This window comes from Haematobia irritans, chromosome 1 (genome assembly GCF_050003625.1).
Source record: "Haematobia irritans isolate KBUSLIRL chromosome 1, ASM5000362v1, whole genome shotgun sequence".
In the NCBI taxonomy this organism is placed as follows: domain Eukaryota; kingdom Metazoa; phylum Arthropoda; class Insecta; order Diptera; family Muscidae; genus Haematobia; species Haematobia irritans.
Window position 1 is genome coordinate 123,210,944 of NC_134397.1, and position 12,509 is coordinate 123,223,452.

General features: G+C 31.8%; 1 protein-coding gene across 1 annotated transcript in view; it reads right to left on the reverse strand.

Moving 5' to 3' along the window:
- Nucleotides 1-10,223: 10,223 nt before the first annotated feature.
- Nucleotides 10,224-12,509, reverse strand: part of LOC142221779 (uncharacterized) — a 59,929-nt gene continuing 57,643 nt past the window's right edge. The window contains exon 19 of the mRNA XM_075291587.1: nucleotides 10,224-10,374. Within this exon, the coding sequence (XP_075147702.1) occupies nucleotides 10,291-10,374 (84 nt within the window). The 3' untranslated portion in view covers nucleotides 10,224-10,290. The remainder of the gene's footprint in view (nucleotides 10,375-12,509) is intronic.

Genomic DNA, 12,509 nt, shown 5'->3' on the forward strand with positions numbered 1-12,509 from the left:
TGACTGTGATATACCTTCAGTAGTTTTATCATGCTCACAGTTCACCGAAAAAAAGTAAACAGTTTTATAGGAAGAATAAACTAATTTGTGAAAAAGTTGTACTAAAGTGTACTCCATATTTTGAGATTTCCACTAAGCGTTGTTAAAACCAGGAAAATTTAATGCCCTGTTGTACTTTTAACCCTATGTTTAAGAATTTACACACTCTCATAGAAGAAAAAATTAAATAAAAGTAAAGAAGAAACTCATTGGTGCCAAATCATGACCATTTTAATCATACAATAGTTCATTCCTACCATTTTTGTGTACGGTCATTGAACTTTAAATCCACATTTAGATCATAAAATGTTTGTAACTTATTTAAAAAAGGGAAATTTCTTTGGGCTGTGGAAAATTTCGAAAAAATTATAAAATTTAAATACAAAAAAAAAATTGGTGTTATTTTAACTACGGAATTTTTGCTGAACGTAAAAATTCGATTCAGCGTCAACCTCTTCCTTTTTGTAAAAAAAATATATACTGTCTCAATCATTCCGGAAACATGGTAGCATCCGTCTGGAACGGATATTGTCTGATTTGTTGGTCGTTACATATTATCTTCTTAAAATCCACCAATATAACAAATGTTTACAGTAAATAGGAGTCTTAACATTAAGAAAAATAAAATAAAACAAAAATAGAAACCATGCTAAAAGATCATTGTGGCATTTCCTCCGAGGAGGACATCGGCAATAACCGCTCTAATTTCTCAAAGTAATTCCCAAATTGGATGGAGTACTTGGAAAATTACTCGCACTCATAGCAAACTACTCGAATATCTCAATTTGTTTCTCTCAAACTATTTGTGAGTATTCCTCACTGATGAGGAGAGTAAAATCGAATGAGTTATTGTTTTTTCATCCAACACTCTTTTCGATCAACGTCATAAATTAACTATTTCAATGTAAATGGCTACATAGATAACTTCCATTGAGACACATTGAAGTTGAGTGTTTACATGAATGTCAGTATCGATCTGCTATTATTCGCCAAATATTTACTTTGGATCAATATTCTCTTCATCCATAACCACTAATATACGAGATGCTACTTGCATCTTTCTGTGACAACGAACAAGTGCCACTCATGTTATAATGCTGTGGTCCAGACAATCATTTATCAATAGAAGAGACAAAAAGAAAGATCATCATCATGCCACCCGCCATATACTATTCTTCAACAATGTCCACATTGACCATAGCTAAACCAGGGACGAGAGGGTGGAATTGACGATGACAGTGTTAGTAAGATCTATGGCTATAGCTAATATTTTCTTCCAAACAATAGCTATGGCATTTGATCCACTTCAATTTGGAGTTGGCCGTAGAGAGAAACAGAGAGAAGTCTTTGATGACTTATTTTAATGGCAATGAAATTAATCTTGTTACAGAAACAATTTGTATTTCTCACCCAATACATTTCTGGATAAATTTTATTCATTCGTTTGACGAATCCAACGTCCCTCTCTTTGCCGGTCGCATCGATGATTTGTCTACCCTATTGTCTTAATCGTATTTATCATATTGGGAAGGAATAAAAAGTCAACACAAGTGTTTTCCATTAATTGAAATTTTAGTATTTCAGAGTCTATAAATGAATGTATGTGTGACACAGTGAATTTGTGTCTTCAACATTCCCCGCGCAAAGTGATGTTCATAAGATTTCTAGCGCATTTACAAAGATTTTTACTTTTCTATATAAAAGTTCGAAGATCAAGGAAAATCAGTACAAATAGGGTTATATAAATTTTGAACTGCCCACGATATTTGTATGAGCTATCGGCAAGTTTAGGTTAGATTAGTGAGAGTTTTTCACATAGACTATTTATTTAGTCCATTGTGATACCATACACCGAAAGAATTTTCTTCGTAAAAAGAACGAAAAATTTCGTTAAAAGTACGAAATTTGTCATTGTTTTACAACCAAAGAAACTTTTCATTAAAAGTACGAAATATTTCGTACTTTTTACGAAGAAAAGTTCTTCCAAAATTTTCGTAGTTTGTAAGAAAAAAAATCGTACTTTTTATGAAGAATCTTCGTACTTTTTATGAAAAATCTTCGTACTTTTTATGAAAATGTTTCGTACTTTTTATGAAAAATTTTCGTACTTTTTATGAAAAAATTTCGTACTTTTTTCTGAAAAATGTTCGAACTTTTAGAAAAAAAAATTATAGTCGAAAGTGCATTTGGTTGTAGTTGCAAGTGTGAAAAATGACATCACTACTTTACATCTTAAATTTTTGAATAATTTTTAGTTTTATTGCTTCACTTTTATTCATAGCGCGCTATCACCCAAATGAGAAGTAGCATAGACTTGCATAAAAAAATAGAATAAAGGAATACACTCAAGCACATTATAAAAGACAATTTAATGTCGCGAACGGAAATTTTACAACTTCAATGAAACTTCTTCGTTATTTCAAAGAAAATGTTTCGTACTTTTTATGAAGAAATTTTAACGCAGAATGTTTCGTAAAATATTCGTAAAAACTTCTTCACAAAATTCATGAAATGTGAAGAAAGTTTCGTTAAAAGTACGAACTTTTTACGAAGAAAAGTTAATGTAGAATGTTTCGTAGAAGTTTCGTATATTCGTAAAATGTTCTTCGTAAAATTTACGAAAATGAATGAAAATTTCGTTATTTTAATGAAGAATTCAGGAAGAATAGTTAATGAAGAATTCTTCGTAAAATTAACGACGAGAATTCTTTCGGTGTAGGCGGCGAATTGCCGCCTTATCAATGAGTGCTTCATTATATACTTGGCTCGATATCGATTGAGATAGATGGTTTTAAAGATGATAGGGAAGAAAGTTGCAGTGTACATGTCGCTGTCAAATGTCTTGAGAAGTTGCCTGTGGTTATGCAAAAGGCTGAAATATCATAAAAAAAGAGTGGAAGATTGGCTAAGATATCCTACAGGAAATGGATGAACCCCCGGACCTGTACACGGCTAGTCCCTAGTACCTCAACAAAATTGCTTCTGTAACATAGGTTAGGTTAGGTTAAAGTGGCAGCCCGATTAAGATTCAGGCTCACTTAGACTATTCAGTCCATTGTGATACCACATTAACTAAAAGTACCTATTACATATGGACACTTCTAGTTTTAACCGCTGAACCTTCTTGATTATTTTTCTTTGTTGAACCAACCAGATTGTTCCAAAAACAGTAGCAGACTGCTTAAGTTAACGTTTTCCAGATCCGCCAGTAATCTGAAGCTATATGCTCCTAAAAGTTGCTTGCGCTTTACACAAAATGCAGGACACTCACACAAGAGGTGTTTAATTGATTCTTTTTTCCTCCGCATCATGACAGCTCATACAATAGTCATTATACTTCGCGCCAATAGTTTTTGCAAAATCAGGAGTGATATCTGACGTCTCGAGAACATTAGCATATCTAGTGTGCGGTTTAAGTTGAAATGGGGCCATATTTGCTTGGTGTCGTTATATAGCTACCTGCAAGCTCATGCTGCGTGAGAAGGCTGTTATGATGGCAAATGTTCGATGGGAGAATTGCAAGGGTTGTAACGACACCAAGCAAATATGTCCCCATTTCAACTTAAACCGCACACTAGATATGCTAATGTTCTCGATACGTCAGATATCACTCCTGATATCTGCTATAACGGGTCGCTGCCTGATAGGCGATTTTGCAAAAACTATTGGCGCGAAGTATAATGACTATTGTATGAGCTGTCATGATGCGGAGGAAAAAAGAATCAATTAAACACCTCTTGTGTGAGTGTCCTGCATTTTGTGTAAAGCGCAAGCAACTTTTAGGAGCATATAGCTTCAGATTACTGGCGGATCTGGAAAACGTTAACTTAAGCAGTCTGCTACTGTTTTTGGAACAATCTGGTTGGTTCAACAAAGAAAAATAATCAAGAAGGTTCAGCGGTTAAAACTAGAAGTGTCCATATGTAATAGGTACTTTTAGTTAATGTGGTATCACAATGGACTGAATAGTCTAAGTGAGCCTGAATCTTAATCGGGCTGCCACTTTAACCTAACCTAACCTATGTTACAGAAGCAATTTTGTTGAGGTACTAGGGACTAGCCGTGTACAGGTCCGGGGGTTCATCCATTTCCTGTAGGATATCTTAGCCAATCTTCCACTCTTTTTTTATGATATTTCAGCCTTTTTCATAACTACAGGCAACTTCTCAAGACATTTGACAGCGACATGTACACTGCAACTTTCTTCCCTATCATCTTTAAAACCATCTATCTCAATCGATATCGAGCCAAGTATATAATGAAGCACTCATTGATAAGGCGGCAATTCGCCGCCTATGGTATCACTCACACAAGAGGTGTTTAAGGATCTGTAACATATACTCCCAAACACATTCTGCTTCAAACATATATATATATATATATATATATATATATATATATATATATATATATATATATATATATATATATATATATATATATATATATATATATATATATATATATATATATATATATATATATATATATATATATATATATATATATATATATATATATATATATATATATATATATATATATATATATATATATATATATATATATATATATATATATATATATATATATATATATATATATATATATATATATTATAATATATATATATATATATATATATATATATATATATATATATATATATATATATATATATATATATATATATATATATAATATATATATATATATATATATATATATATATATATATATATATATATATATATATATATATATATATATATATATATATATATATATTTAGAATTGGCCCAAACAAATTATTCTTCCTATTTTGTTCAAACATATTATGTTTCACTTTAGGCATATACTGGTAGAAAGAACTTTCAATGAAATTTTCTTTGTGTGCATATATTTTAAGGCACCAATTGGTTACTTCCATTTTTGTACTAAACACATATATGTTTATAGGCAATTTCTAAATTAATATATGTTTGCATCCACACATATTTAATTAAAAATTTGAGTTCCAAACATATAATTTTTACACCCAAACATATAAAAAACAGTCTTTTTCGTCCGTGTATGGACCAGTCACAGTTCTGGTCAAAACGTATGGAAGGGACCGGGCCCATTCCTGAAACAGTTTAGTAATACCACCCCATAGATAGGCCCTCATGAACCAATCTTGGACAATCTCTTCATCACCTGTTTTATTTTGAGCATCCAAATCGCACAAGAAAGAAAAAACATTTGAAATATGTTAGACAATATATTATTCTTATAATTGTATTTAAGTAAATGTTATATAAAGATAATAAAGAAATTAATAAATTATATGAATATTTAAAACTTTTGACCAACTGTTGTTATGTTCATATGTTTGGCTATAAACATTATATGTTTGGAACACAAATTTTTAAACACAACATTTTTGAGTGCAAGCATATAATGTTCATAAACTAGCATAGCATGTTTGGGACATATATGTTAATATGTTAGAACATATTATGTTTGGGACATAAAATGTTTGTAAATATAATATGCTTGGATGCAAACATATATTAATTTAGAAATAGCCTATAAACATATATGTGTTTAGTAGCTTGGAGCGCTATTTAACAGGGAGCGATATTGAATTAAGTTGGTGGTTGTTGCTTGTTATTACAAAATTAACATTTTATTTTTTCTTGGGCAATTGATCAGCTACTTCTTTGATCCTTACAAACTGTGTGGTCCGCTGTTCGAATCCCCGTCCGGCAAAAGGTAAAATTAAAATAAAAAAAATCATAAAATTGAATAATTTCTTCTACAATGTTTGTATTACAGAAAAAGGTGCTAAGAACTAAAAAATCTCGTGGAAGTGAGAAAAATGTCGGGGAATATACAATTGGGCAGAAACAAAATTTTGAGCATTCAGGTCGAAAACCTATGTTGTTAGCACCTATATTACCTGTTTATTTTCACAATTCATTATGATTGTAAATATATAAATAAATAAATAAAATTTTGAGCACAATATTGTTTGGGAGATTTTTTTTAAGCATATAATATTTTTGGGTGCAAAATGCTTCCAAACATATTATATGGTCACATAATAACATATTGTTTTTTGGAAGACAACATTATTGAATTTGGATGCAAAAATACAAAATGTTTGGAACTTAGACTACCCAAACATATATTGTTTAGACCAATATGCTTTCAAACATATTGTATATTGGTAGAGATCAAACATATAAATGTTTGGGCAATACCCAAAAACGTATATGCTTGAAGCAAAATATGTTTGGGAGTATATGTTACAGAAGCGATTTTTTGTGAGGGTGTGTTTTAATTGTCGGTTCTACCATTATGTCAGGTTTGGTACACTCAAAAAAGTAAACTCTCTATTTCACTAAAGATAATTTAACTTTATTTTAGTTCAACGAATTATTATGTTTGCACGGATGAAACAGACTGTTTTTCATATGTTTGGCTATAAACATTATATGTTTGGAACACAAATTTTTAAACACAATATTTTTGAGTGCAAGCATATAATGTTCATAAACTAGCATAACATGTTTGGGACATATATGTTAATATGTTAGAACATATTATGTTTGGGACATAAAATGTTTGTAAATATAATATGCTTGGATGCAAACATATATTAATTTAGAAATAGCCTATAAACATATATGTGTTTAGTAGCTTGGAGCGCTATTTAACAGGGAGCGATATTGAATTAAGTTGGTGGTTGTTGCTTGTTATTACAAAATTAACATTTTATTTTTCCTTGGGCAATTGATCAGCTACTTCTTTGATCCTTACAAACTGTGTGGTCCGCTGTTCGAATCCCCGTCCGGCAAAAGGTAAAATTAAAATAAAAAAATCATAAAATTGAATAATTTCTTCTACAATGTTTGTATTACAGAAAAAGGTGCTAAGAACTAAAAAATCTCGTGGAGAAAGATGTCGGGGAATATACAATTGGGCAGAAACAAAATTTTGAGCATTCAGGTCGAAAACCTATGTTGTTAGCACCTATATTACCTGTTTATTTTCATAATTCATTATGATTGTAAATATATAAATAAATAAATAAAATTTTGAGCACAATATTGTTTGAGAGAATTTTTTTAAGCATATAATATTTTTGGGTGCAAAATGCTTCCAAACATATTATATGGTCACATAATAACACATTGTTTTTTGGAAGACAACATTATTGAATTTGGATGCAAAAATACAAAATGTTTGGAACTTAGACTACCCAAACATATATTGTTTAGACCAATATGCTTTCAAACATATTATATATTGGTAGAGATCAAACATATAAATGTTTGGGCAATACCCAAAAATGTATATGCGTGAAGCAAAATATGTTTGGGAGTATATGTTACAGAAACGATTTTTTGTGAGGGTGTGGAGAAAGTTTCCTTTACTAGTAATAATTTTTTGCGTACGTTAGTTAAATGAACTAACAAACGGGAAAAAATTATACACAAATTAAGTATAAAGATTTATTAAATTCGTATTTCTCACAAAATAGTTCATTATTTCTTTAAATTTGTAAATTTTACTAAAAATGCATCCATCATGAGCTTCATATGTCACTAAAGACATTCTTGCAATTTTGAACTCCAAATTTTTCCTTCAAACTACAAAATTTTCTTCAACAAGTTAAAAATATTATTTATGTCTAATAATTTTTCTTGATTTTGTCGAAAAATATTTACTTATTTTTGTGATATTGACGTGATGCCATCGTTTATAATACTGTTTAGTTAAAATTTTCTAAAATTAACCCAAAGTTTTCTTCCTGGTGGGTTCACTGTTTTTTCAGTGTAAGATATAGTTGCAGCCACTATATGCACCACCTGTGCATAGGAAAAAACTTCATTGAAAAGTTAATCGACTTTTGGACAAGGAAAAAATTCTATATATCGGAGAAATGCGACTTCTATACTAACCAAAATTCGCATTCGAAATTTAAGGACATGATATCTTTGGCCTCACGACAATATTTTTTTCAGTGTAGCTAAACGAAAGGCCATAATCATTGCGCCTCTAAAATTTTTTTGGGGAAGGGAATACTGCAAGGCGGACATTCCACACGATGGCTCCTGTTTGCCTTTATACCTCACGCTTTAAAGCGGCCAACAAGGCATGGTCCACAACTAAAGCTCTGGAATCTTTTCTGATGTTCTTAAAGAAGACAACATTGCATTAAGCGCATATGTACCTGTTTTACTGAACGCGTGTAAGTTATACAAATATCATTCGTGGAACGCTCGGTATTTCGAAAAAGCGATATTTCGAGCATAGTGGGAACGTAGTATTACACGCTTTTCCGTATCCCATTTCCCTTTACTTACTTTTAATACAAAAAAACTTTAGATTTCTTCACAAAAAAATCGATGGCATAACATAGGAATCTATGAAGAATATGCAAAAAATTGGCATTTCCGCCCTAAATAACTTTTGGAAGCTTGTTTTAATGGGTAGTTCTGTCAGTATTAACTCTTCATACTTTCTTCTGTTACCGTTTACAGACTTTAAATAAATTCATTTTTTATACCCTCCACCATAGGATGGGGGTATATTAACTTTGTCATTCCGTTTGTAACACATCGAAATATTGCTCTAAGACCCCATAAAGTATATATATATTCTGGGTCGTGGTGAAATTCTGAGTCGATCTGAGCATCTCCGTCCGTCTGTTGAAATCACGCTAACTTCCGCACGAAACAAGCTATCCACTTGAAACTTGGCACAAGTAGTTGTTATTGATGTATGTCGGATGGTATTGCAAATGGGCCATATCGGTTCACTTTTACGTATAGCCCCCATATAAACGGACCCGCAAATTTGGCTTGCGATTCCTCTAAGAGAAGCAAATTTCATCCGATCCGGCTGAAATTTGGTACATGGTGTTAGTATATTGTCTCTAACAACCATGCAAAAATAGGTCCATATCGGTCCATAATTATATATAGTCCCCATATAAACCTATGCCCCGATTTGGCTTGCGGAGCCTCTAAGAGAAGCAAATTTCATCCGATCCGGCTGAAATTTGGTACATGGTGTTAGTATATGGTATCTAATGACCATGCATAAATTGGTCCACATCGTTCCATAATTATATATAGCCCCCATATAAACCGATCACCAGATTTGACCTCCGGAGCCCCTTGGAAGACCAAAATTCACCTGATTTTGATATTCCAAGAAATTTGGTACGTGGTGTTAATATATGGCCTCAAACACCCATGCAAAACTTGGTCGAAATCGGTCCATAATTATATAGGCCCCATATAAACCGATCCCCAGATTTGACCTCCGGAGCCCCTTGGAAAAGCAAAATTCATCCGATTCGGTTGAAATTTGGTACGTGACGTTAGTATGTGGTATCCAACAACCATGCAGGAATTGGTTCACATCAGTCCATAATTATATATAGCCCCCATATAAACCGATCCCCAGACTTGACCTCTGGTGCTTTTTGGAGAAGCAAAATTCATCCGATCTGGTTGAAATTTGGTACGTGGTGGTAGTATATGATATTTAACAACCGTGCCAAAAGTGGTCCATATCAGTCCATAATCATATATAGCCCCCATATAAACCAATCCCGAGATTTGGTTTTGGAGCCTCTTGGAGGAGCAAATTTCATTCGAGTCAGTTGAAATTTGGTACATTGTGCTAGTATATGGCCGTCAACAACCATGCCTAACTAAGTTCATACCGGTCTATAGATATATATAGCCCTCAGATAAATCGATCCCCAATCACACAAAAATTGGTCCATATCAAGTTCATAATTCTATATAAGCGACCCCCATATTTCAATTCTGGCTCTCTACGTACCATGTCCATGTCGATTCGTAATTGTAGACTTACCATACATAACTAATATATACCACGTACGGACTAACAATTTAGAAAACGATGTTAAGAAGTTTTAAGATACTACAACCCAAGTAAGACTGTGGATGACAGTCTTTCGTAGAAGTTTCTACGCAATCCATGGTGGAGGGTACATAAGATTCGGCCTGGCCGAACTTACGGCCGTATATTCTTGTTTATTTCTAAAGCAATGACAATTATGCAAAAATGTAGTGTTTCCTCCAAATTTGCACTATTTCCAGAAGATGGAACTCAAATAATTTTTTAAAGCTTTTTATATTGGATAGATCAGTCACTCTAATATTTCGTTTCTCACTGCTTTTTCCATTACTAGACTAAAAGCATGTTTAGTAATAATAAACTTTTTTATATCAATAAATTTTGATTATTTGTTTTATGATCCCCTATAGTTCCCCGAAGTAGTATTGGTAAAGTTGGTCCCATATGGAGCTGAAATAAAAATAAAATATTTACTAATTTATTATTGTTTCTAAAAATGGATCAAAAAAGGTTGAGTGGAATAATAGAGCCAATAAAAAGAGATTATTACGCCAATCGTTAATATTACTAAACACGTCGTTTTGGCAACTCTGGCAGTTTAAATATTAATATAATCTCCATATACAAAAAAATTAAATTAAAATTTAATTCTTCAATTCTTCTTATAATCTCTTAATAACTATTTTTATAAAAGTGAAATGAGTATGATAACTACCCTGTAGGAAGACTGGGATGTAGTGTCTTAAAGTCACCACTTTTGTCAACTGTTATGGTGACATAGTCAACAAATGGTCTACATTTGGTAGACATTTTTGACAGCTGTAAAAAAATAATATGAGTAAAAGAAATTTAAAAAGACTAGTGAAAAACAATCGTATATAAATATCGCAAAAAAAAACTTCGAGGAGAGGACAGTGAGCCTAGGCAGAGTTCGGTGGACATTTTATTGCGTCTTTGATGCACGGATGAAAAAGACTGTTTTTCATATGTTTGGCTATAAACATTATATGTTTGGAACACAAATTTTTAAACACAATATTATTGAGTGCAAGCATATAATGTTCATAAACTAGCATAACATGTTTGGGACATATATGTTAATATGTTAGAACATATTATGTTTGGGACGTAAAATGTTTGTAAATATAATATGCTTGGATGCAAACATATATTAATTTAGAAATAGCCTATAAACATATATGTGTTTAGTAGCTTGGAGCGCTATTTAACAGGGAGCGATATTGAATTAAGTTGGTGGTTGTTGCTTGTTATTACAAAATTAACATTTTATTTTTTCTTGGGCAATTGATCAGCTACTTCTTTGATCCTTACAAACTGTGTGGTCCGCTGTTCGAATCCCCGTCCGGCAAAAGGTAAAATTAAAATAAAAAAATCATAAAATTGAATAATTTCTTCTACAATGTTTGTATTACAGAAAAAAGTGCTAAGAACTAAAAAATCTCGTGGAAGTGAGAAAGATGTCGGGGAATATACAATTGGGCAGAAACAAAATTTTGAGCATTCAGGTCGAAAACCTATGTTGTTAGCACCTATATTACCTGTTTATTTTCATAATTCATTATGATTGTAAATATATAAATAAATAAATAAAATTTTGAGCACAATATTGTTTGGGAGAATTTTTTCTAAGCATATAATATTTTTGGGTGCAAAATGCTTCCAAACATATTATATGTTGTCACATAATAACATATTGTTTTTTGGAAGACAACATTATTGAATTTGGATGCAAAAATACAAAATGTTTGGAACTTAGACTACCCAAACATATATTGTTTAGACCAATATGCTTTCAAACATATTATATATTGGTAGAGATCAAACATATAAATGTTTGGGCAATACCCAAAAATGTATATGCTTGAAGCAAAATATGTTTGGGAGTATATGTTACAGAAACGATTTTTTGTGAGGGTGTGGATAGGACCAACAGATATCAGAATTTTTAAGTTAAAATAGTGGTTATTCGAAACACCATCAACCAGAAAGTGCCCAGAGGAACTACCGATTAAATTAAAGGAGGGAAGCCTAGATCTTAGCGGCTATGATAGATAAAATCTGTATAAGCTACGTATTATATTATATATTATTAATTTTTCTATTTTCAGTCGTTATTGCCAATTCTGCGGAATTGTCAGATAAATATTTAAGAGATACATGCAAGTAAACCACTAGAAGCAAGTCACAAAATAAGAAAGATGGAAGCGATGACAACGAGGACAACTTGATCTAACATATTTATTGAACTAGCTATAGGACCCATGTGTAATTTGATTTCATTGTATGTTAATTTTGTGCAAATACACAAAATAAATAATAGAAATTAAATCAAAAATGTAACATTTTTTACAAAAAAAAAAAAACAAAAAGTGTTGACTAAAGAAGCGACAAAGTACTACTGACTCATTAGTTTCAATGTCTCCATATGGTCCCATAAGTACCATCTAGTCAGTAGTTCTACTGTCAGTAGTGGATTTTCAATGACAAGCACATGTTAAATGTCTATAGTAAAATACATTATGTGGGGTATACTTTGTCAGTAGTACTGGTGACATGGTCAGTAG